The sequence below is a fragment of the Pleurodeles waltl genome, chromosome 6 (assembly GCF_031143425.1).
Source record: "Pleurodeles waltl isolate 20211129_DDA chromosome 6, aPleWal1.hap1.20221129, whole genome shotgun sequence".
Lineage (NCBI taxonomy): Eukaryota > Metazoa > Chordata > Amphibia > Caudata > Salamandridae > Pleurodeles > Pleurodeles waltl.
The window spans coordinates 85,177,943-85,204,927 of NC_090445.1; the positions used below are offsets into that span (position 1 = coordinate 85,177,943).

General features: G+C 43.9%; 1 protein-coding gene and 1 long non-coding RNA gene across 6 annotated transcripts in view; one reads left to right on the plus strand and one right to left on the minus strand.

The window, feature by feature from the left end:
* LOC138299255 (uncharacterized) overlaps nt 1-11,151 on the minus strand; it is a 223,612-nt gene extending 212,461 nt beyond the window's left edge. Inside the window, exon 1 of the long non-coding RNA XR_011204729.1 lies at nt 10,940-11,151. This is a non-coding gene — a long non-coding RNA (uncharacterized lncRNA). The remainder of the gene's footprint in view (nt 1-10,939) is intronic.
* Nucleotides 11,108-26,985, plus strand: part of LOC138299254 (butyrophilin subfamily 2 member A2-like) — a 150,495-nt gene continuing 134,617 nt past the window's right edge. The window contains exons 1-3 of one of the 5 annotated variants that reach the window (XM_069237392.1): nt 11,108-11,468; nt 22,033-22,196; nt 22,455-22,532. In XM_069237392.1, coding sequence (XP_069093493.1) covers nt 22,472-22,532 — 61 coding nt within the window. In that variant the 5' untranslated portion in view covers nt 11,108-11,468; nt 22,033-22,196; nt 22,455-22,471. Of the gene's footprint in view, nt 11,469-11,534; nt 11,616-22,032; nt 22,197-22,454; nt 22,533-26,985 lie in introns of those variants that run through there. The other 4 variants (XM_069237391.1, XM_069237394.1, XM_069237396.1 and 1 more) reach the window with 4 other exon arrangements.

Consider the following 26,985-nt stretch of genomic DNA (forward strand, 5'->3'; position numbering starts at 1 on the left):
GTTCTAAAGTAAGGGGAAAGAACTCCTTTCACATCTAGGAATCGCACTCTTAGATAGGGTTCTGAACAATTTCATACATTCATTACAGTAGTACATGATTCACAGGCTCTTAACCAATCATAAATAAGCAAAAGAGAAACATTTACACCTGAATAGTTTAGACAATATTTTCATAGTTCTACTACATCAATCTTCTCACAAGCAACATCTGCACATGGAACAGTAAAATTAAATAGTATACGATTCTCTTTGGGGCAGCTAGATTTAACCTTGAATGTGTATACTTTAGTCTGTTTGTGAAAGACTTCTATGTGGAACATGTATATTTTTTATTCTAGTGAGACACGAAAATACAGATCTATTCATGTGGAACTATGAAAGATAGAATCTGAGGAGTAGTTTTCGTTAAGTTAGCTAAAATACGAATTTCATTACTGTAAGGCACTACAATTCACATAAACAGCCTGCTATATCAACAGTCAGACTCTGGGACTGACAAAGCTGTCACATTGTAGCAGCCTAGCGGGTCCATGGAGACTGCAGCTGGGACTGTTAGCTAGATAGACTTCTCAACACTTAAACCAGGTCATTTATGTGAGTGATGCTGTCCTGTTTGCATTTCACAATTTTGCTTCATCTTACATTCCCTAAGTGTATATGTTTTTGCAAAATGTGTGTGTTTAGTTTCTTTCCAGGCAACTTGTGATTCTTGTACAGTGCATAAACTGCAAACTGAATGTCCTCTTTTTGTCTAGGTAAATTCATGTTATGGGTGGGTGTGCATGACAAGCATGATTGACAGGTCTGGAGTAGAGGATTAAGGCAGCGTGAGCTTCTCAACGCCTGTTGGTTATTAGTAAAGGTATTCAAACAACATGCTCATTTGATTATCAACCTCTTTACAGAGTTCCCAGTACAGTGGGAAACTCTCCCCTCTAGGTAATTCATGTCGGTGATGCAGTCCCGTTTGTAATTTCATGGTTTGCTTGATTTGCATTCCCTAAAACCACTGCTTTAAATGGGCCGGTACTTACAGGTACTGAGTACCCGCACTTCCTATTTTTACCACTCTGTGGCACATCTCCACTGCCAAGGAGAGTACCAGTGCTCATGAAAGGTGCGCTTATTGGTGCTAGTGCTGCTGAGCTCGAGGCCGTCAGAGTGGAGTCGATCTGTACAGCACTCTGTCAGCCAGAGCGCCTCCCTAGCCCTTAGCTGGGACACTGCTGAACCATTCAGCAGCGGCTCATTTGCATTATGCAAAGTATGTCTGGGTGTTGGGAATTTCACCAGCCCGCTGTGTTTGACAGAGTGGAGCCCACTGACTGAGGCACTGCTCTGTCAATCAAATCCACACTGTTGGTGTGCAGTAACGCAGGAATAACCGCAAGGGAAACTTTTATGTCAGTATTTGTCTCCGTTTGTGTGTTTGCCTGTTTGTGTGGATGTTTATGTGTGAGTGTTAAGTCATGTTTATGGTTTCAGCTTCCAGCCATACAATAATTAAAACACGCTTAAAAAAGATACAATAAATACAGTGCATTTTTTTAAAAAGAGAGAAAGAGAACGTAATAAACATCAATTTAAAAAACACGGTCATAATAGATGTGACATTGCATCCGAGTATAACAATCATAAAATCATGAGGTCTCTGAAAATGCAAATGCAGAAAGTAAGAAAATACTTGGATGATAAGAGCCAAACCGCCATGAAGAGCAATGTAACATTCCCACCAAGAGGACAGCAGCTATGGGACGCTTAAGGTGTGGGAGTTTGTCCCACTGTGGGAGGACAGATTTTTCACTGGAGGCCAATGCGGGGTATATAATTTAGTCGTTGAACAAGTGTATGGGGCCTCTGAAATTAACAAGGTGAGCTGATCCGTAACACGCAGGGCAGATCCCTCAGATAGGGCCACACCACCCACAGGAATGATGCTACAGCATTAACCACCGGTAGAACATCCCACCTCATGCACACTGCTACTTCTGACTTAACTTCTCTAACCGCATGGTATTTAAAGGGAGGGATCAGCCAGCACTGTCGGGTGGAATCATGTTTATTTCAGAACAGGAGGAGGTGGGTTACGGTGTCTATCCCACCAAAGCTACAGTCGCAGTGGTCCCTTCCTGCTGCAAGCCTGTGAGTGCATGCTAGGTAGTCCCTAGTCGGCATGATGCCCAACCTGAACTTTATATACACAGTTCTTCTTAATGCAGGATATAGCAGATCCCAGTACTCAGTACACACTGGACCATAGGAGTTACTAAAATAAGCCTGTGTAATAGACCTTGGCATCACCTCAGTCCCGCTGTCCCCAGTACCGCGCCTCAATTAAGTCTGCAGTGTTTTGCCTGACATTACTGGGAGCAGCCTGTAAGGATCCCATCTGTAAACCATTTAAACATTCTGGACATGAGCTGACCATGTTCTCCCCCTGCACTCCTTTTTGTGGGTAGCATCTTCTACGGTTTCCAAATAAACAGCCACCTTTGGGTTTCTTATCAGCCTGACCCAATACAGGATTGGTCTTAACATTGTGGTTTCAGAGATTGGAGTAAAGTTTAGCTTCCAGTAGAGTGCCACCGGTGAGGTGCCTGGCCTCAACGCCAGTAGGGCTCTAAGAAAGTTGTTCTCAGCCACCTGGAGTAGTCGCACATTCGCAAACCCCTAGAGTTCTGCCCCATATAGAACAGCCTCCACTGCCCTCTGCTTGTATATTGGCAGAATGATCCTGATGCTTCTGGCTCCAACTTTGCACCTAAATTTCTTTACTGCACCATTTGTCGTAGGGCTTCAGCCCTTCTGCAGCTGGCAACTCCAATTCTCTGAGAAAATCAAACTGCTTAACAATTTCTAGATGGGCTCCCCGAATCGCAGGGGCCCCCTTAAAGCTAGCGGACGGCCGGAGTACTATACTCTTTGTTTTGCTACCATTGATTGTCAAGGATTTCCCGGTACAATGTTCCCCAAACCACTGCAAAAGCCTATAGTTGACGTTCTCAGTTGGTGCCATTAATACTGCTGCATCCACATATAGCAGCAATGGCACCGTTTTCCAGCTACAATGGGGATGTCTAGGGTGTCCTCCATCAAATATTCTGCTGCATCATTCAGGAACAGACTGAAAGCAGGGGAGCCAGCACACACCCATGCCGCATGCCCTTCTCAACCGGGAAAGGGTTAGTACATTCCCCCCAAGGCCATACCTAGGACATATTACTGATGTGGAGAGCCATTATAACTGATACCAATGATGGGTCTACCCTCAAGTCCTGCAAGGACCTCCATAATGGCTCTCTTTCCGCTAAATCAAAGGCCGCTTTAAGATCTATAAGAATAAGGTACAGAGATGAGTTCCTGACTTCCTTACATTTATAGGCAATCATATAAAGCCTAACAGCCTGGCCAATGGTCCCTATTCGTCACCAAAAACCAGCTTGTACTTCTGTCAGGATATTATGAGCATCCACTCATTCCTGGAGGCGGTTTAGCAAAAACTTCCCTCGCACTTTACCTGCCTCATCACGAAGGGAGATTGGGCAGTAATTGGATGGACAATCCCGATCGCCCTTCTTGAAGATTAGCACAAAAAAGTGGGGTGCCAGGATGGGGCAAGGCATTGCCAATTAATGTAGCATTGAGCACCTTAGTGAGGATATCGGCCTCCCAATAGTGTTCCTCGCAATAGGCACTACATCAGGGCCTGGTGTCTCTTGTCTTTCAGGGCTCTTTCCACCTCTAGTTCAAGAATGCCCATTGTTGTAAGGGTGTGAGAGTGAGCACTTTCCTGGGGCGTGTGCAGGCCTGCAGGCTGTGGGGTTAATACAATGTAGAGAACTGAAGTGCCTGGTGCACTCCACTGGGCCGATGTGGGTTTCTGCACTATTAACCACTCCATTCTCAACCCGTGTAACCAACTCCCAGAACCTTCTGGTGTTTATCCACTGGGAGGCCCCCCTTCGTTCCTCCCAGAGTGCCAGCTGGTGCAACGATTTCTTAGTTTTCAACAGGAGCTTGTACTTTCCCCAGAGCTCCTGACTCAACAATTCACATTGGTTACCGGAGTGGTGCCGAAACATGGCGACAGAAACATCTTTCTTCATTTTATAGCATTCATCATCAAACCAACTGTCCCCGGTACTTCTGCTCCCTCACGGCCCGTGATATTAAAACTGGGGCGCTTGGACGACAGGGCCATCAGCTCCCTCACCATCGCCTCAAAAGCTACCATCACTTTCTCCTTGTCGGTACAACATGGGTCCAGAATGATAGGGCCAAATCTGCCCAAAATGTCATCAAGTAGAGGGAGATCATGCTTGTATTTCTCAGTGCTCCATCGTATTCTTCATCTGCTATTCAATGGAGCTATCAATAGACCACAAGTAACCCCTTGGGGCTTGACCACATTGTCTGGCCACCATGAGCAAAGTTTTAAACACATTACCACAGGGTCATCATCGCTCCACATGCTTCTCGCAACAGTCAAATCGTATACAAACTCCCACCCTCTACTTTGTTTAGGATGTAATCGATTAGTGTTGGACTTCTCCCATTCTCAAAAGTTGCTGTGGCAGACAATCTGAGGGGATGAGTCCAATAACAAAACACAGATGATGACTTATCAAAAGATCGGAGAACACGTCCCCCTTATTATTAGATTTAAAATTAACCAGGGCCGGTACTGGGATACTCTGCCAGCGATCTCCCATTAAAACCTGATTATTAATGATCACCTCGGATGGCTGTGTATTGAAATCGCCAGACCAGAAGCAGGTACTTCCCAGTTTTTTCCCCTCCCTTATTAGCTTCCAGTTGGCCACCTCCTCCTTTACGCTCTCGACATATGATACAAAATGTTCCCATATCCCCTGGACTGTTGAGGACCATCCTGGGGGAATGTAAACATTTAGTATATCAACCACTCCATCTACAGAGCCTGACAACCAAATTCTCATGTGCTGGACAGTAGAGGTCAGTATTTCTACCCCCAGTTGTGCTGTTCTACATTTTAATTTACAGAATAGCCACACGGAAAGACCCCCAATCCTCCCCCCCCCCCATCCAAGGGCAATCCCTTCTTGATCCTGGTAGCCTGAGCATAATTTTCCAAAAACCCATTTACACTGACTTCCACAAAGGCCCAAGTTTCCTGGAAGCAACAATTGTAAAATGTCCTACTAAACTTTAACCAGTCATCATCCACAGTTTTACCAACCAAATCTGAGATGTTCCAGGATAGCACAAAAGGATAGCCATCGCCTCCCCAGTCCATCATGCTCGCTTTGGGAGAGCCTACTTGGGTTGGAGCAGCTGTCACGGGGGCAAGGGTAACCCTACTCACTCCGTACCCCCTCTGCTGTACTTACCAGGGGAGGGGCCAGCACTGCTGCTAACCATGACCAGTCACTGCAAACAGGCTTTATTTCTCTGCTCTCAGGGTGTAGCACTTCTATTGTTCTTACATTTCTTACTGACGTAATGTGCAAGTTCCTATGTGCAGCACCATATGTTAACTCATGGTCGCTTTTCTTCGCCCTCCTTAAAAACTTGTGAGTCTGGAGGTGCTCCTGGTCGGTGAGTGTGGTTTGCACTCGATGATGACCTGCTGTAGCAACACCCTCATAATCAAGACCTGATCAAGGCAAAACATCGATCCCCATACTATGGAAATCCTCATCATGGCTGCGCACCAGTCTGGTAAAGCAGGGAAGGGTGATTTTGACCTTTGTGGTGTAAACATTGTTACCCCTTGGGGCTGACCTAGAGTCCTTGGTGGACAATTTCACAGCCCTCAAGTCACCCGACGACACCACTTTCAGCTTAGGGACTGCATAGAAAAGGATTTAGAGCCTAGATCTATTAAAGGACTTTGCAGAGCCAATGTCTGGGAAAAGGTCAATAAATTCCAGGCACTGGCCCGCTGCCTCCCGAGCAGCTGAGGCGAAGTTGCAGTCTTGCTGGCCGCCCTTCATTACAGTTTGACCGCCCCCACCAAAAGTACTTTCTGCCCTGGCAAAGACTGGTTGTTGTTCCAGTCGCCCCTACACAGTTGGCACTTGAACAACCAGTCTACCCAGCAGCAGGGCTAGATTCTTGCACTGCCAGTGGCCCCGGCTGTTCTGCCCTGGCTGGGTGGGCCACCTCTGGGACTCTTTTTATGAGATGAGATCTCCTCTTGGCTTCCTTTTGATCTGTATGGGGGGATTTTTCCCCTGGTTTCTCATCAATGAGGACCTTGGTCCTTACCGCCTAGTGTTGAGCTGCCTGGCTTATTAGTGGTACTGGCATCTTTCCCCCCCTTATTGGGGTTGGTAGAGAATAGAGTACAGGCAACTTCACTTTCTGTAGGGTCAGTCATTGCCGCACCATCTCTTTGAGCCACATCATTCTTGCTGGTTCGAAAATAACCATAGTAGGGAGTATATAGGAGGAGAGGGACCGAGTTTCCCCTTTTTCTTTTGTTTGCCCTTCTTCTCTGCAGCCCTAGTGGCTGAACGTACGCTATTATCAATGGTGGGCAGCAAAACAGGGGGCCCTAGATGGCACAGTTGAGTAACAGCGAGTCCCTGGGCGCCAACTCTAAATGTGGGCTCACATCCCTCCATGCTGGGGGTAACTCCCATTCCTGAACACCTGGTTTTGTTGCTGTTGCTTGGAGGGATGGTAGTTTCACCAGAATTTGCTCCGTTTGCTAGGGAAGCAGATGGTCCAGATTTAGCTTTGCAGATCGAGTTCTTGTCCACCATCATAGGGAATTATTAAGATGCGGTACATCATGGACTATTGATTTACTTCGATCCATTGGGGTTATGGGGTCTGTCTGAGAGGCTACATCCCGTTTTCTGGCAAAATGTGCTAGGAAGTGGAGTATCTGAGTCAGCAATGATATTATGTGAGAAGACCCACCCATCGACTTTTCTAGGAGCGAAAGGATCAAAGAACAGAATTCTATTAAGATTGTTCATAGCCTCTGAAAGTGCAAAGTCTCGTGGGACCCCCACATTGGGTGAAAGACACTCCAGGGACTGGTGTCCTGTATTCAATAAGATTGGGTAACAAAAAGTGGGGCCCTCCCCTGGACCTCCACAGTGTCTTCCAATATGATGAATGGGTCCTCTGGGTTCCTGGACTCCTCTTCAGGCCCCTCTTTATTTGCCCGACCACATGCTGCACCACCCAACGGTACGTCGGGAAGGGTATAATCCAAAAACATTAGGGAACTGGTGCTCAGTTGGTCATTGCCTGGACATTTATTCCCCTGATAGGTAGGCACTCCTACAGTGCAAGCCGGAAGGAAACTGTTCAACTCATGAGAGGGGGGAGAGGTGACAATATTTTTGCTGGCCTTCTCTATGGGCATCATGGTGGACTCTACAAGGTGTTGTGAGGCAACCATTATACCTGGAGACCTTATTTGAGAAAGGGATTGGAATAGCTCCTTGGACTGGGTTGCAGGCCCTTCGACATCGCTGCCATACCCATAAGCACTGATGCACTGATCGTCCTTCCCTTCCAGAGTTCAGCGGTCCACTCTATCTCCATTGCAGAAAGTCGACCTGTTTTTACCTTGGATCAGTTCTGGAGCAGTCTGTTTTCCAGGTCGGCCACACGCCGGAGTTGCAGAACTCAGCATATTGCCGTTGGGTGGCACTGATGTGCTCTCTTTTGTGACCTTCCTGTAGAAACTTGTTATTAATTTTGAGGCAGATCATCCTGCTACCTTAGAACTCGGGGAGACGGTGCGATGTACCACCTCAGATTCAACACACACTCTGTCAACCACTGCTTCAGAAGCATTTATGTTATCCCTTCATATACTACCCTTTCCTGTTGGGTAATTCGACAGTAATTCGTTATAGACTCTCAATGAGCACCTTGGGCCATCTGTGTGGTTCATCTGTTTCTCAGCGTCATGTCAAGGCTGCGGCCTGCAGTACTTTTAAGGGTGCCTAGAACTGTCTTTCTTTCCGCTCTTCCGGACAAGCTGTAACAGTGTTTTTTTCTGTAATACTCTGCCTTCCAAGCACCAACCAATAGGAAGAACGGGCTGATGCTTCAGGCTCCTAGCACAGCCACTCCACACAACAGCAGAATGAGAGGAGCGGGTGCAGGGTTCAAAACAGTGGCGGCTGGTGTTCAAGGGCTAAGGGGCTGCGCCCCTAGCCTTTTCTGGCCTCTCTAGTGAAGCATAAATTTAATTACATTATGAAAGTAAAACATTTTCTGCACAACATTTTCTGAGTGAAAGTTGTTCACTTTGAAAAGCCCCACTGCGCCTGCGTCAGCCTGTGGCTGAAAGCTGCACAGAAGGGCTGACAGGGCTTGCCCACGCAAAGCCCTTACGTTTTCTCAGAATGCAGTGACGTCCCTGGCTTATCTCCTTCTCCACCAGGAGCCCTGATAGTAAACAGCCTGGAGCGTTTTTTGTTCAGCCAGGGTTTTTGAAAACTTCATGTCACTCCAATATTATTATCCACCCTTTCCTATTTACTCAAATGGTGGCGTGTGATCAGAAGGGTCTACGTACCAGAGGTCACATTTTATTAAAAGAATGTGGCATTGCGCAAAGAAAATCCCCCCTCTGTGGCAGAGAAATGGAATAAATACAATAAATAACTACAGCCAGGGCTCTCTGGGAGACAGGAGTGTGACCTTAAGACCTCAAGTCATAAATATGCCAAAGACAACCCTGCACACAAGCAAGTTGGAGCTCTATCTTTTTTTACAGACAATAAGAAAAGAATCTGTTCTATCAGCTCTCCTCTCCTTTCACTGCCTCTGTAGGTGATTTCGTCTCTCAAAGGCAGTACTGGTTCCAGTAATTTATCATGGCTAGTTATTGTTTTATTTCTTCTGCAGACTAATGACGTGATATGTCATATTAAACATGTAATCTGCAGCTCAAATAAACGTGTACCTTTTATCACTGAAACTGTTGGAAACTGGATGGGTGAGGCAATGTGTGTTTGTTTGAATTAGAGTTTGCAGGGCTTGACAGAGTGGCTGAGAAAATGTGAGTGTCTGCGTATAAGAGTTGTGTGAATGGCAGTGGATGACAATGTGGATGAGTAAATGGGTAGGTGACCAAAGGCAGTGGGTGAGTAGGTGAATGGAAATACATGGGTTGTGAGGCTCTCTCACAAGGTGCAATTCCGTCTTGTATTTGTGCCCCAACACTGCTTTCAGTCACCAGCCACCACTGGGTCAAAAGTCCAAAGTTCACAAATTCAAGATTCAACATTCCAGAGTTCTAAAAATCGAGGCCAGACAGGGGCCAGGGCAAAGGACTTCAAAGGCTGCAAGCCACACCCGAACCTAGTGGGGCCGATTCTGTTGCCAGGGGGCTTGACCTGATGGAGCAGCCCTAACGACGCTGCATCCCTATAACACCCCCTCTGTTGCAGTGCTACTTAGGGAGAGACCTGCTGTCTGTGCCCACCCCAAGTCTGTATGCCACAAAACACCAGGCAGGGAACAGGAGAACCATGATACGGGGGTACCCTTACTGTATGGTAGTACTGTGTGTGAGAGAGAAAGCGAGCTCAGCGAAGAAGAGAATCAGGACACTCAGGAGGTAGTTTCAAAGAAATGCATGAAGTGCTTGGTGTGTGCATGTGTGGGAGTTTCTATGTGTGGGCACTCAAGAATGTGTATGTATTGTGCCAAATGCAAGCGAGTAGGAAGAGCGCGGCAGTAATAAGCTGCAAATATTGCAAATCAAGGAAACATTAACATATCTTGTTTGTCCTTCATTTTGTGTAATGAGTTAACACTTTTTGTCTATGTTGATACATTTTCACATCTTTTGATATGTCCTGAAACTGGTATAGAACTCATTATAAATGCTATTATTCAAGTCTCTTTTGTCTTGGCGCACACTGATTATTAGCCTAAAAGTGCTAATAGTAATGTTGATGGTTTGGCTGCATCCATGGTTTAAATTTCCTTCCATTATGAATTTACTCTTTATAAGCATAGTAGAATATGTAGCTGTCAATCTGCACACATGGAAAGTTTGAGACTACTGTCAAGGGCAATGCAAGGGCACAATGAATACGCACTAGAAAAGTATTTTTATCATCATGTCTCGCCCCGCCTCTAAGCCCGCCCACCAGCCACACCCCTAGCTCAATTTAATGCGTGCCTGCACTTACTTTTTCCCATTTAGAGCACTGCCTAAGAGCATATGCATTTCCTAGACGGCGTATTTCTGTTTTATTTCATGCACCATGCATTTCTTGTATAGTGTTCTGTGAACGGAATCGCCTCTAGGTGTCTGGATAAGTTCAGGGTATGGATGGGTGTGATTGATGTGGCATGTTTGACAGCTATGGAGTTGAGGCTGAAGTTTGTGAAAGTTTTACACACTGACTGTTGGTGGGCCAAAGTTTTTGGACTATATGCTAACCCATCCATAGTCTATCTGTAAAGCTCACATATACAACAGGTGCTAATTATAATTAAAATTTTATGTGAAAGTGGAACACAGCTGTCGATATACTGTCAGCACTAAACTAAAGAAAAGAAAATGCTGTAGCTACAGATGAGGGCAGAGAGAACGTGTTCGAGCATGGCTAGAAGAGTGACACAAGTACATGCAGAAAGGCAGTGAAAGGAAATGGCTAGTGAAATATGCAGATGGGGCATATCTGAAAGATGTAAGGTGAAAAATTGTATAAATTACTAGCCAAGTGAAAAACAACAGAAGTGATTTGAAGAGAACAGGAGTGCTTGCGAGACTCTAGACTAAGTACCATTTCCAAAGGCCTAGCAACAATCGACAGTCTTATTTTCTCAGGATTAAAACATTTTGTATTCTAATTATTCACAGCATTGATGTCATGCTGTTAACAAGCAGGTCCAGCGCCAGTAGTTCTAGTCTGCGTTATACTTGTGTTCGTGATGTGGTAGATCTGAATACGGTAACAAAACTCACATGCTTTCAAGGCGCGGCTCGATCGCAGGTCCTTGGAACCAGAACCAACCGTTGCTTCGGCTCTCTGTTAATTAGTTGGCTCGCCCACTTCTAGGTGACATTGCTGACAAAATAATTGCGGAATATGTTGGTCCCCTGTCCCCCGCCAGCACTCTGGGTTACTGTTCTCACACGTTTGACGTGGGCGTTCTAAGCTCAGACCGTTCATTGGCCATTGGCTCTGCTCCTGGGAATCCCCCACCCCGGCAGCGCCGTCCTCTTGCAGCCATTGTCCTTCTCTTTCCCTGTGCACCGGTTGTCAGTATACCTTCGCCTGTTCTTGCACTTTCTGTCAGACTGTCGTTTTTTCTCTGAATGTTTATGTCCGTACATCCTTATATTTTTCACTCCGGGAGCAGCTCGAGACTCTAACACGGTCGTTTTTTGTTAAGAATGAACTTTTTTCTTATGGAAGTACCCTGATTTGTGGGCGTGGCCAAAGTTCCAGCGGCAGGCGAGCGGCTGCGGCAGGGGGCTCGCAGGAGTACAGGTGAGGGGACATGGTTTCTCAGTCCGTTGATTCTCGGTGCAGATATGGTCTATTGAATGACAAATGTCAGGGAGGTGGGCTTTCAGTTATAGCCACTTCCATTGAACGATGGGCCCCCGGATTTTAAAAATGATTTTCTTTTCCTGTGTGAGTGAAATAACCGACAACTCTTCTATTTGTTTGTTTATTTCTTGCGTTTTTATGTAGCGCGGAGGAGACCCAAGAAGCGTTACAGGGCGTTTTGAATTAAAGGAGGGACAACCACATAAATATTCGTTTCTCATGAAGGGACGTTTTCCCGGCTTTTTTTCTTGGCGCTCTGGTACGTTTTATTCCCTTAAGAAACGTGGAGCCACAAATTCCTGGGTGCAAAGAATACCAGACATAGATCCGTTAAAAGAATGGCCCGGTTTTCTTGCCAGTTTCCTGCCTTGTGGCTCCTAGATGGACCATTCATCTATAGCAGTGGTTCCCAACCTGTGGGGCGGGGACCCCTGGGGGTCCGCGGCTGCTTAAAACATTTAATAATATTAGGTCCCAGCTATCAGTAATGACTCCTCGGGGGTCCCCGTGTTCCAATAATGATTCAGTGGGGGTCCCCGGGCTCCAGTATTGATAAAATGGGGGTCCACAGAAGTCAAAAGGTTGGGAACCACTGATTTATAGCTACCAAGATGCTCCATGTGATTGTAGTTTTCTTAGGGAAAGGTACTTTGCAGAGGAGAACCTATAAAGTGGTTTCGCGCTTCCAATGACAAGTACATCTTGACAAGCCCTCGAATTGTGATGGGTGGCTGTTTCACAGCTAGGAATGACGCCCATCGCTTTTGTGTCATTTCCGCTATTCAGAGTCACCTGGGGTCGAGGATCAACAAAAGAAGCATTCCTCCGTGCCTGGTTCAGGTGACGGTAGAAAAAAACAAGTGGCAGGATTTTTATCTGGCTTTGCTTCACCCCTCCCACTCTCACATGAACCTCCTCTGCCAGCCTGGGATTATGACAATAAATAGCAATTTTAGCTCCTGGAGATTCTTGGGGTAAAAGGCCAATTCCACTTATTTGCCGTGCCATAATTATCTCCTGCATTAAGTCCCACCTTCCCAGCAAATTATGTGATAGCCAATGAGCCGCCTTATTTATTAGGGCCTGGGTTGATTCAGCTATATTATCGCCTAAAGGTGGAACATTTGTCAGAACTACTACATATGGACATGCTGCTGGGGGAAGATGCATCACTGGTAACTCCTTTTTAGCCTTCACTGAACCAGGGGGAATGCCGAATTACCCGGTAAGGGTGGCCCATTTTCCTGAAGTCCTAGGGTAACCTGCGGGTGATTTGGAATATTTGCCGTGAACTGACTACGACTTTTAACAGGAATAGCCAGTTGCTGAGAATTTAAAGAAATCTTTGTGGCAAGCCCAGAGCCTGCACTCTCCTCTCTGCGTTTCCCCCTGTGAATTAAAGGTAGACAACTCCAGCACAGCAGGGGTTGCTACAGATGCAGCAGCTGAATCTCTCTGAAGATTCTTCAGGCTTTGGAGTTCTGCCTCTATGGCTGTAAGACACATTAATATTGGCCCCAACTTCTTATCCAACATACTGGCCAATGGGCTGTAAAAATTTACCCAAGATAAATCCTAACATTTGGGAGGCTATCCACTTTGTCAACCCTCCTGCCCCTAGGTATCGTTTTTTTAGCACCATATAATTTTAGACTGGATGCCCGTCTTCTACGTTTTACTGCTGGCTCTTGGGCCAAAGGGAGGTTTGGGACGTCCTCTACATTTGCGAATGAAACAGAATTAACCAAAACACAACCCCCCCCCCCAAAATCCCCACCAGTCAATGATGGGCGGTGGGGCTGCCAAGAGATGCTACAACTTTTCCCCGCAAGTCAGGAGAATGCGGGTATTCCATTTGCACCTCTTTTTATAGGGAGGGGAGAAACCATGTCCTCCGTTGTAATGGAAAGCCTCGATTCTACTGAATTAATTTAATTTGTGATAGCATCAACCGTCCTGACCAGAAAATTGTCAATTGTGGAAGAAGCCTGCCTATGCGAACTAGCCACAGACCCTGATCCTGCAAGCTTCCGTTTCCCCATCTTTGCCAATCAAATTCTAATGCATGCAACAAAACACAAAAACAGCTTTGCCCAGGGAGAAAAAGGAAATTGCAACTAGAACATGAGGAATCATTTACATACTAGAACGAAAGCCTTAATAAATGATGACCTACCCAAAAGTGCCTTGTTACCAACTTGCAAAATAGAGGGGTGGCCCAGCCCAGCCTCTGCTGGTCTATGACTGGCTAAGACGGACCCGGTCTTGGCCTGGGCATGAGCCCGGGCTCGTCCCGTGTTGCGGGCATCCCACATGCCTTTTATAGCGCTCTGATGGCGAAAGCACTCCAGGTCCTGTAGTGTAAGTTGTCACAGCCTGCCCCTCACAATAGGCTCCCTAGGCAGATGCCTCCTGAATTAGTGTGTCCCCTAACTGTGAGTGTTTCTTTTTTTTTTTTCTCTTTTTTTCTCTTAAACTCACCTCTACTTTGTCACAAGCAGGTGCTTTGATATATCTAATCAGGGCAAGTGAGAGTCCAGATTTTACTTCTTGAGAAAATGCCTGTTCACTGGTAATGTTAAGAGGTCGTGGGAACTCAAACCGGGGGATTGGACCCTAGTCCCCCATATATGAAATAGTCGAACTGGTAAAGTTGAGTTCCCACTTGCTAGTATTTATTTATAGGCGTCTCATTGCACTGAGAAACGGATTGATTACCTTTTATTAAATATATTGAATTCTTCTACATAGATGACGCTGAATATATTTCCATGCCTTGAGAAAGCCCTGGTGGATACACCATCTTCTAAAACAACCCCGTTTGTTTGACTCCCACCTTCAAGACCTCAAAAAGAATTGCAAAAGTCTGTAAAGAAGGTGGTGAAAAAACTATGATCTAGTCCGTAAACTTGAGTACAGATAAGCTAATACTATTAAGAAGTCTCAGCCACCTTCTTTGCAGCTAAAATAGGCCTAGTCTCTAACTCTATGAAAGATTTTTTTGCAATCATTAAATCAAAGCTTGATCCAACGGCAAAAAATACGGTGGTGCTACTGTCTATTTCCTGCTATAATAAACTACACAGCATTTTGTCCAAGAAGATCTATGCCATTTTTTCTTCAGCTCACCCAGATTCCTCTAGCACTTTGGCTACTGATATATCATCTGAGCCTTTAGGTGACCCACTATCTTCCTTTCAACTAAAAGAGGATGATAATTTGGTAGACCTGGCAAACATCATTAAATCTGGTTCCCCATTGGGCCTGGTTTCCCGCATATAAGTAAGACTTGCAATGGTGATGTAATCCATACTTAGAAAGTTATTAAATCTCTCCCAGTCCACTACACTTTCTCCATATTCCTGTAACTTGCAATAATTAAACCCTTAAAAAAAACTACTCTGTAGCCGAGTGTGGCGGAAATGACATCCTGTATCACTTCTCTGTTTTCCCTGGAGGTCTTAGAAAAGAATGACAACGCCATCTGTTGGATCATTCAGAGCTGTACAATCTTCTCCATACATCTCAGTCAGGCTTTTGGCATCATCATAGTTCAGAGTCTGACCTAGTTGCAGTCTCAGAATTACAGAGGATTTTGGACCAAGGCGGCAAAGCAGCTTTAACCTTGCTTGAACTACAGTCTCTCATAGCATGCTGCTTGGCAGATTGAAAGCTTGCGGAATCCTCAACTAGGCTTTGCAGTGGTTCTCTATGCTTCTTCTTCAAGATCAGGGTTTGCCAGTATATGTCAAGCCTTTTTATTCGGGCGTTGTTCCTTTAGTGTGCGGGGTTCCTCAGAGGTCTTCTTTGAGCCTCACGCTATTTAACATTTATGCCCACTAGCGGGCATTGTGCAGTCCGGGGTTACCTAGATGTCCTACGCTGATGACATGCAGGTGATGATATCCCTTTCGCCGGTTGGAGGCAAGAAAGCTTGCCAGTTAAATAATTGTCTTTCTGTTGTAGCAGAGTGGATGAGAAACAGATGCCTTTAGTTGAATGGAAGCTAAACCTAAGTAATGCTAGGGGGAAACAGTTCTCATTGTTGGATTCTTGATTGTTGGCTGAACTGTCTCAGACCTCTACCTCAACCTAAATCTCTTATTAACAGTGTGGGGTTTTATTTTGAGGACAAGCTAACATTCAAAGTAAGCCCTCTGAGAAAGATCTTATGGACCCTCCAAACTGGTACCCAGAGAACTGTAGTTCAAGTTATTGTTACTTCACATCTGGATTATGGAAATGTGTTACACTTAAGATCCACTGAGGCAGTGCTAAACGGATTACAGATAACTCAGAATGTGGCATCTCAGACTCTTCCTCTGTAGCCATAGGCTGGAGTCTGTGGCTTCTTCTCTTGGAATGTTGCACTGGCTACCTATTGAAAAGTGAGTACAGCTTAAAGAAATCTGTGTTGCTTTTTGTGCATTTATCAACTCTGGTACAGTCTCCCTAAGACAGCTAGTGCAAGACTGCACTCCTCCTAGATCTTAAAGAGCTCCTAATTAGCCGCAATTCCTAAGATCCATAAATCAAGAAAAGGTGGACTTCCCTTTGCCTACTTGGTTCTCAAGGTATGGAATTCCCTTCCCATTCCATCCATCACTCTACTAATGAAAAGGCGTTTAAAAAAGCCTTCAAGACCTGGCTGTTCTAACATCAGTAAACCACTAAATCTTCTGGATCTCCTCTGTCTATATGTCTATAAGCACTCGGAAGCCTACTCGGGCAGCCATGTGCTTAATAAATCATATCAATATTAGCTTGAGTATAAAGGGTCCAGCAGGGGCGTCTTTCTGTAGGTACGGCGGTCAGAATTTGTGATGGTACTTGATTTTTGTGAATGAGATCATGTAGATTGTCTCATGTATCTTGTTGCAAATAATGAGGTATTAACCATTCTTCTGAGGAAATGTAATAGTTTAACAGTTTGAATGGAAAAAAATGTGCCAACAATGGTTTACTTCCTGGAAGCAGATGCTATTAAAAACTGTGCCAGCCAGGAACATAAGTTTATTGGTTGAAAGTATTAGGGTTTTTTGCTTGAAGGAATTTTGATCCTTTACTGATTCTATCTCTCATTGTGAACCTTAGGAGTTGTAGTCATTTGCCCAGACTGCAATCACTACTGAATTATGATATGCTGAATTACTCAAACACTCACTTACCACCAGAGTGATTTTGTTTTGCTTTGGAGACTAGATGGAGGGCTGCAGCATTGTGAGGGCCAATTAATGGCTAAGTCATGTCTGCAAGAGACATTGAAAGTTCAAGTGCACATAAAAGTGTAAATGAAAGGAGTGAGGGGGAGCTCCTGTCAGGCCTCCCACAGCACACCAACACTGATCTTGTAATTTATGTATTTTTATTTTTATTTCACAAAGTAATCACATAGATTAGCTTTGTAGCCACAACCTGGAGGCTGGAGTATGATATTAAACTTCAGCGAACTTCCCTTCCTACTCCCACCCCTTTAAATCACTTATAACAATAATTCCAGGAAGATGCATAGTCCGATGAGAATTGAACTCAGTTTCAATTGCCACTCTAATGCGATGAGGTCCATCACACTTAGTGCTAGGACCCGCCATTTGAAGAGTCTGTTGGTGATTTCCATTGGTGGGTGTTTGCTAATGAAGGTTGTTGGATATGCAGTACTTTCAAATAGCTGAGGTGGGTAAGCTCTCTAAACTCTGTGGAGAGAAACATGAGAAAGGGGGCCTAAATCTCTGAGGATTCTCTATCTGTGTGTACCAGCGACATTGTCAGCTTTTCCATGCCCATCAGTTCTCATAGATGGTGAAGCCAATGTCTATGCTCTGGAAATTTGTCTGACCCGCAGTGTGTTAAGATCACTTTATGTGCAGTGCATATCACTAGTGCTATCTGCTTGCCTTTAAGAGATTGACGTGGATCCAACTGTTTATCGGGGAGACCTAGTATATAGTATACGCTGGAAAACTCTAGATTTACAAACTTGTGATTTCTTCATTCAAATCATCTAGTACTTCACCCCAGTATCCAATCAGTTTGTAGCAGTGCCAAAGCAAATAAATGAGCGTTCCTGTGTTTTCATGTCCTCCCTGCCCCCCCCCCCACACCCCCCAAAACAAAAATTCAATCTTTGGGGGGGCCACTTGTGTATTCTGGGAGGGGGTGTAATATCACTATAATACTGTCTTTGTCATTTTTCCCTGTTGGTTACGGAGTGGCTGTTGAGTGGGTTCTGTGAAATATGTCATCCCATTCTTTGCCTGTTAGTGGTCATCCCAGTTCCACTTCCCACCTTTTTTGATTTGTTGTTTTTAATCCTTGGGAAGGCCACCTGTACAAGGGAATATACCTCTGAGAGTATATATTTGTCGTTGGTTTTAGTTAATAGCCACCACCCATAAGACATTAGACACCTGCTTGCCACCTCTTGGATATCCAATGTCTGATTTATGTGTAGTGTAAGCCCTCTAATTCCGGGAGGATCCTGTCTGTTTTGAGTTGTTCAGATGTGTTCACGCACTCCTTATCCACAAGGTCCCATAAATGTTTGCATACTTTCTGCTGCATGTTTGTTAGGGGTTTCTGATCATTGTTGGGGGGAACTCTGGGTTATTAATGATTGATGTGACTGAAGTGGAAAGGGGACTCTCAACTTTTCCCTTTCTACTGAGTCTCACACTAGCTTTGCAAATCTTATAACTATTGAGGCGTAAGGGCCACGTGGCATGTGTCACCACAAGGGCTGCCAGATGTGGATCCTCACTGATTGCTGTTCCATGATTTTGTAGGGCCTTCTTGGGCCTATCTTGGTTCTCCATTTTAGTTATACATTTTTGGATGACCTTGCTTTTTAGCAGTGGTATTTTACATGTTTTTATGCTTGCATGAATTTACTGGGAACACGCTGTACATGCTGTTAATTTCCAGTAAGTCTTTCTCACCACGTAATTTGTACACTCTGTACAAGTCTAGGAACATACATTAAGATATCCTAGTACTTGTGTTGTCCATTTGGGGAGAGCTCCTGAAACTTGCACATATTGCATCAGGGCTGCGCCTCTAACACAGTGTGATTTTGTTATATAGGCTGTATGTTGCCATACAGAGGTCAGAGGAGCACTTTGGCTGAGCCTGCCCTGTAAGGGCGCTGTGTTTGAGATACAGCTCTGTTAGCGCTGACCTCTCACCCTTCTGAGGATTATAGCCTACTCTACATCAGAATGGCTCCTTGGATAATGTGTCCAGGTATGGGGGAGTCGGATAATCATTCTATTCTAGGTCTGGCAGAAGGTACTGCTACCATGCTCTGAGTGTAGGTAGTAAAAGATAGGAGCCTATAGAAATATAACCTTGTAACGTTGCCAAGGTTGGATTTTTTTATTCTATTCACCATTTTAGTAATGCTGGTAACAATGATTTGCTTCATGTGCTTGATAATCACAGCTCATTCTCTCTATGCAAGAATACAAGAATTTCAATACATTTTTGAAACCTTTATTTGTATCTTTCTTGTGTTTACCTTGGGCATGCATAAGTAAAAAGTGGGTAGATCTGTTTCCACGATTTCCTTGGGAATCAGAATGGTCATGTTCGAGGTTGCCAGAATCATCTGCTACCCTGGGAAGGTTTGGAGTTAAGGCGAGGCACTGTGAGCTAGCTAGGAATTGGGCTGACATTTCCTAATGGTGTAGACAAATTCAGTCCCTACATCCTTAAGTTTCTGTCGTCCAAATTACGCAGTATGTTGTGGGACCCATATAACAAGGAAGCACCATTGCTTCTCCATTTGTTATTTGGACCAGTCCACCAGGGAGCAGAGGTGTGCTGCCTGGTAGTCCTGTGTAATCTTGGGAATGCCCATGCCTCCCTCCCTCAGGTGCCCATATACAAAGCGCCAGTGGCGTGCAGGACTTTTTACCTGCTGAGACAAATGTGTTTGTTTAGCTATGCTGTTCTTGCAGCTCATTAGGAGGAGTCTGCAATGGAAGTGTTTGGAACATGAACAGTATCTGTTTGAGAGCCGTCATCTTGAGGGCAGCGAGAAGTCCTTGATAATACTCCTCCAGTGTGGCTTGTAAGCCTCTGGCCCTTTGTATTCCCTAGTATGTAATGTATGTGGTGACCCATAGAATTGGATGAAGGGTATGAAGGGTCTCTTATAGGGGCAGAATTGTGAGGTTTAGTATGTGGAATTAATGTAAATGTAATTTAAATCCGGAGCTCTCACCAAAGGTCTGCATCTCTTACTACATTCTGGTGGGGATGATTAGGATCACCTAGCGTGAGGATCACATCATCTCTTAGAGACTGAATAGGATACCTTCCACTGTGGCGCCTACAGGTCCATTTCACTTATCAACGCAGACATCAAGCATCTTAGCAACAGCACTCACCTCCTGCATGCAAGGTCTGATCCAGATCAATCGGACTTCATCCCAGAAAAGGGGGTCAGAAAATACCACAAGAATCCTTCATCAAACAGAGAATGACAACAGATCCAAAACCAATACTCCATTAGCCATAGATGTTGAAAACGTGTTTGATAGGACCCACTGGCCGTTTCTCATGACACCCTTCCAGTAATTCGGATTTGGAGACAGGTTTGGATGATATGCTCAGCCTGGGTACTCCTCCCCTGAAGGCCAAATATGGGTCCTACCTGCCCCATTCTCTAATGAGGGATGTATCAGTGATGACCTTTATGTAAATAATAAACAGTGATTATATAGGTTAAAACATCCGTAAAGAACAATATTGCTTTGAGGCCTAGTTATCATAAGCCACAAAAAGGCACTTTAACAGGTCATCGTAAAATTGTTCTAAAGTCAGTGACATCATATAAGTTTAGACATGTAAGTTTGAGAGCACAATCACACTGCTCATTCTAATAATAATTCAGAAATAATAATAATGCCCAAAAACACTTACGCAATCAATACTGTTAACGGATTTCAGATTAAATCTTTAGGAAATGACTTGATGGCTGGTCCTCCACTAAACTTTTCCAAATGAGTCAGAATGCCTCCTAAATTTGGAAGCTCCATGTTCTTGTGGCATTTGAAGATAATGAATAAACCAAAAAGATGTTTTGCAAAATGTAGTTATGATATTAAGACAGCACATTGAATAGGCTAAATATGGTAGAAGTCGATTTAGTGTCCTGTATGTCCATACCTATATCTTAGCTGAATTTCCTCAGGGTGGGAGAACAATAGATGAGTTTGACACCACTATGGACTGTGTATTGGACTCCTAGATGCAGTGAGCAGCATGGTTAGGTAGACCCAACTGTGCTTTCAGAGTAGGCACTATCATTGGGGCTCTGTGGCATCTGATGTACCTGGCATATCAACAAGAAAGGATACACATACTTGTCCGCCTCTCACCAATCATTTGCCAGACACAACTATTTCTTCCGTCCCAGAAATTAACTTTAGCATGGGTGAAAGGCTCCTGTATTCTTCCGATTTGAGTTGCTGTTGGGCTGTTCCCGGGAAAGGGAAACATGGACTTTAGCTTAAATTCATGGTGGTTAGTGGACGAAGACAGCGAGGGACATATCCTTCTTTTCTTCAGTCCTGTGGATGACCTTGTACAGCATTGCATGTGGTCGAAATGTTGTCATCATCACAAGAGACAGACTTGGTATTCCTACACGCATTGAGGATTCAAAAAATATTTATACCCACCTTCATTACTTGGACCATAGTCATTTGTTCTTTCTATATAATCACTTCAACCAAGTTTTTTTTTTTTTTGTTGTCTTTTCATTGGAGGCAACGGAACACGTTTGTTTTAGTGTCAGTGTGCAGTGGTTTTATACTTAAAAGGGATATTTTGTTATAAAGGCTACTTTTCTGATTGTTTTCACATTAGTTGAACCACTGATTCTCATACTTAAATTTGTTCGGGGTCTTACTAGAATAATGGATGATTTTGTTAACACTAGAAATTGCATCAAGAAAATGCATATGTCACTATCGCGAGCATGCAAGTTCTCTTGGCTCAGTGTGTTTATGCTGGTGAACTTCAAGAAAGACTCCTTCAGCTGGATGTGCTTGCATCATGTACTTTGTCAGATGAATTTTGGTGCTTCTTTTCTGGCCTTTCTATCCTTTAAAATATTCTGATGGTTTAAATTCGAGCCAGTGTTGTGTAGTCTTCCCTCATCCTGACAGTGGCCATAGGCAGGGGTGCCACCTGTATGTCTGTTATTCGCATAGACTATGGAACCACTTGAAACTCAGATCATGCTTGATACCCTTGTCCAGGGCTTCTAAAGGGAGGAGGAGTGTCTCTGTATGCAAATGTCATGCTCCTCTCTTTGTGCTACCCTAAGTGGACTGGTAAGAGACTCATGGGGATTCTCAGTCTATACAGTCTTTAGAGTTTCTTGAGATAGTGAGCAAGTTATACATTTGGATGTAGTTGACGTGAGCATGAAGCAATATATGAATATCTGGATAATAAGTGGTGGCTTTTAATATGTCTTGCATTCAATCTGCAGCTCACCTCCAAAATGTCTGCCTTTAGGTGAGGTATTCGTGAATTTCTGTATGGAGTCCTGAATTCCGAAGCACTTGGATATTGGTTCCACTGTCCTTACGTTACGGCATCGCGTAAATTGAATTTAATTCTTGATTCCACCGGACACCAGTGCATTGCTTCAAGGTAGGTGTGACATGTTCCTGTTTGTTAAGTGCGAAGTCTGTTGAATACTTAGTGAAAGAATCTTTTAAGGATTTTGTTAGCGAGCAATGTATTCAGATTTTTCAGTACCGCAGTGCCAGTTGATTTCTAATTTTGTTTAATCAGTGGACATCTGTGATAGTCTACGAGGGGAGGAACGGAGCCCATGGCTGTCGTGGAGGGGTGTACAGGTGCAGTTTTAGGTTTAGTACCTCATCAAGTTTCTCTCCTGTTCTCCAGCACCAGCGAGACACACAATGAAGTATTTCGTCTCGATCATACTGACCTGCATTGCCATAGTCTTTCTCACAATTGCAGGTAACGTTTACAACTGGGGGTGGGAAAATGTGTTTTTTCTTCTTCTTTTTTCCAAGTTTAATATGTGTGTTTCTCATTAGGATGCATGGGTAGGCTGTGTGAAACTTGTAATGAGATATACCCTAGAAGAAAACCAAAATACCTTGAGAGCAGTTCAGTATGTTGTTGAGACAGTTTCACAGTTATTAATCTACATTTTCTGTGAAGAGTCCTGCAGGTAAGAATTACGTGATCAGAGCACGGTAAAGAATAAAAATAGCTTGTGCCAGATACTGGTAAACCAATAATCTGGGTTCATACAAGATTACTCTTGTGTAATATATTTCGCACAGCCCTACTTTGCACTTGTGGTACATGCTCTTCACAGGTGGTGCGTTATCTTCATCCATGCTGCTTTCACTTCTCATCATTCTTATCCATTGTCATTATCCATGGTGCTTTCTCTTCTGTTGCTCACTTTGGATTTGTGCTCTCTTTTTCTGATGCTCAGATGGTGTTTTTTGTTTACTGTTCACCAGTCATGCTTTTGTATCTGTACTTTCTCTTCACTTATAAAGATATTTCACTTTTTGCATTGCTTTCTCATTGCTGTGTGTTCTCTCTCTCTCTCTCTCTCCCACCCACCCATCCTGCTCTCTTCTTCTGTGGTGCCTACTCTTCACTCTTCTGTTTTTCCTTCAGTCTTTAGATCCTTTAAGATATCCTGATGACTTATATTCGAGTCAGTGGTGTGCAGTCTTCTTTCATCCTGACAGGCAGTAGGCAGGGGTGCCACCTGTATGTCTGTTATTCGCATAGGCTATGGAACCACTTGCAACGCAGCCCGTCCTGCTCTCTTCTTCTGTGGTGCTTACTCTTCACTCTTCTGTTGTTCCTTCTCCTGTGGTGCTTTCCCTTCTGCCATAGTGTTTTCCTTTCTCCATCTGGTCTCTTCTCCAGTGATGCTTTCTCTTTACTTTAAGGGCTCTTTTCCCTTATGTTTCTTCTTGTCACTTTTCTTTTCCTGTCCCATGTGGTGCTTTCTAATCACCGTTGCTTTCTTTTTCCAGATGGTGCTTTCTCATCAATTGCCAAACTCTTAATTCTTTTTTACTCACACATTTTATTGTTGTATAATAATGAAAAACATACCAACATCATGACAGTACTTCTTTGCCTAGGTCATTGTGATAGACAGCAATTAACAACCACTAGCACATTATCATTTTACCACCCGCGATCTTAGTTCTAGTTTTACTGAATGGTTCCAAAGTGAACACACCACTAGTCCCAGACTTTCTCTTGCGTTTTTGGGCAGCTGTTTGCTGACTTTGTATATGAATTATGCTTTTGCGCAGTAGCCCATGCTAAAGAGCCAGTCAATCAAGGAAGTGAGTGGTGACAGATTTAGAATACTACTCGGTGTCCCTCTTTGCAGCCATCTTAACCATTGTTACAGGCTGATACGCCTGCTCCTTTCCCAAACAATTCATCCATTATCTCCAGTGGTGCCACTTTAGGGTCCTTTATGAATGGTCTGCCATATCTATATAAATATGTGGTCTATGGACCAGTAACACTCAATTACTGGACATTTCCAAATTGTATGGAAGGAGGTTCCAAGTCCACATTTACGGTTTGAGGCTCTCCTCCTCTCCCAAAGCCTTTTGGGAGTATAATACGCTATATAAAAGATTTTTAATTGTATCAAACGCATACGGGGTGTATATTACCAGAGTGTTGGCAGCCATCCTGGATTTAGAGCAGTCTGCCTTTTCCAGCAGTTCTTGATCTTGCTCCCGTTTGCTCCAAAGTTGTCTCAATGGGTCAGGGGTATAAGTGATCTATACATTCTGGAGATGCCTTCTCGTTCAATTGTTGCTTTGAGTTTTTGGCTCTAAAGTGTTGTATTCAGCAACTGCATTTAGTTTGTCTGTGTATAAGGCAGGTGGCATAACTGCAAATATCTGTAGAGTTGGGACCTATGTAATGATCAGTCTAGAAGTAATTTTTCAAAGGTTTTAATATAGTTTCTGTCCCAAATATCCCCCTACTTGGATAGCCCAATCAGGTCTCGGGACTTGAATCCCTCTAGGCATGAGGTCTGTTTCTACCACATTCCATGCCAAATGGGGCCCTCGCAGGTAGGGAACACAATTGGGATGTATCCACTGCAGCACTATGTACTCACAGATAATTGGGGTTTTGCTAAGGAGAGGCTATGTGTGTACAATAGTTTTAGCAGACATAGCCTATCTGGGAGTTGTAGTTCAGGCCTGGCCCTGACACTGTGTTCTTCAAAGATCAATTTATTATTTGGAAGCATTAACAATGCTGATTAGGATAAGCGGATGTCTGCTAGTCCTAGCCCACCATTGTATGGATAATTGTGTGCACTTATGAAATGATGTGCTCAATGGCCCACCAGTCCAAAGAGAATTCTGGATGGATGCACGACTCAACAATATTTTATGACCTGGGGTGCTTTCCTGTCTTTGATTGTGGTTCTTCATTAACTGCTATGTTTTTATTAGGTCACAGTGCCTTCTAAACTCTTCATAGGATTTTCTTTTAGGTGGAAGCTTTTTCTTAACCTATGTGCTTCACTGTCACTTTGGATGCTTTATTACCTCCTCCTTCTACTTCCTCACTCCCCAGTGGTGGGTGCGCAGAATTTCTTGTTTCATTTTAACTCTTAATTTCATTTGCCCGTAGTGTGTTGTCCTCACCAGCAGCTATTCCCTCTCTCACTTTGTGTTTTTGTTTGTGTGCTCTTGAGTCCAGCTATTGACTAATTTAGTTGAGGCGGTTCTTTGCATTTGTTGCTGGAGGCAATTAAGAGATTCTGATTGCCTTTTAGACTGATGATGCTCTAAGCCATAGCTAAGCAGAGTCCAAAACACACCAGAACATCATTTGGTGTGCCTCTGAATCCGATGAGATCACTGTAATGGTGGGAATGATGACAACTCGTGTGCACATAGGTTGGACTATCTGAAAATTACCTCACAGATAAATGAAGCTCAAGAAAGCCAACTTTGGCAAGCCACTAAATTCTGAAATGTAGAAACTAAAACTGAGCTGAAATTTAGATGATACCCAATATTTCCTGGACAGTATGGTATTCTTGGAAGACAAGGATGTGCAACATTACGTGGAACAAGTTGAGAAGATGTTCCTGTGAAAACATGGAGGACTGAAGTTCACCTGAGAAAACCAGGCATCAAAAATTCAGAAAAAGTCACTGAGGCATTTTACTTCTCCATTGGTAATGAAGAAAAGGAAGAAACCAGGACATGCGTAATATTACAGGAACTGCCCCATATTGCCACACAATTCCTTTTATTTAATATATCAGTAAGCCAATCTAAGGTACGTTCTAAGCACTAGCTGCAGAAAAGGATAAAACTTTCTCCATTAAGATTCTAAACTAAAGACTTAGCAGTAGTCTAGTTGAAATTCTTGTCAAAAGAAGAACTTGAGGCTTGATTTAGATCTCAGCAGAGGGGTTACTCTGTCATAACGGTGACTGACCCCGTCTGCTGGAATCTATATTCCATAGAAAATAGTGGGATTTAGAATTTGGCAGAGGGGATATCCGTCACCATCGTGATAGAATAACACTTCTGCAGAGACCTGAATTGGACCCTTAGGGACAGATTTATGACAGTCAGTGTTTGCGACTCGCAATTTGCGATTTTTAGTGACTTGCAAATTATGAGTCGCAAACTAATGCACAACAGTCTCTGAGACACGTTTACAAATCCCAAATGGGTTGCAAGGGACCTGCTTCATTTATATTCATGAGACAGGTCGCAATTTGCAACCCATTGGGAATGGCTAGCACTCACAGGGATGGTGGCCTGCTGGCATCAGGAGACCACTATGTCTGTGACTGCTTTTAAATAAAGCAGTTTTTTTTAAAGTGTAGCCCATTTTACTTCAATGAATGCATTTAAAAAATAAAAATAAAAAGTTTTCTTCATTTTTTTTTTTTTGTAGAGTGGGCAGTGGTCTGTGGGACCACTGCCTGCTCTGAAAAAATGTTGGCTTCCCAATTTAAGGTGAAGGGGTGTCTGGGGGATAGGGGACCCTTCCCATTTGCGAATGGATTACCACCTCCTTCACAGAGTCGGTAAAATATGAATATTTTGCGACCACATTCCCAGTCGCAAAACATTCATACATACGACTTGTTATTAGGAAGGGACGCCCTTTACAAACCCTATTTTGCAAGTCGGTAATAGGTTATCAGCTTGCAAAATAGGGTTGGTACATAGGAAAATGCATTTTACCGGTTGCAAACAGCCCGCTAGGCTCTTTGTGACTGGTAAAATGTGTTGTACATTTGGTCCCTAGTCCTTTGAGGTTTACTAAAGTCCGTCTCCATATAAAGTCATTGGAGTGAGTTTCTAAAGATGGTGCGGGATGTCCTCTAGTTGACTTTGGAAGGGATTCTGGAGTTCAGCTGGGG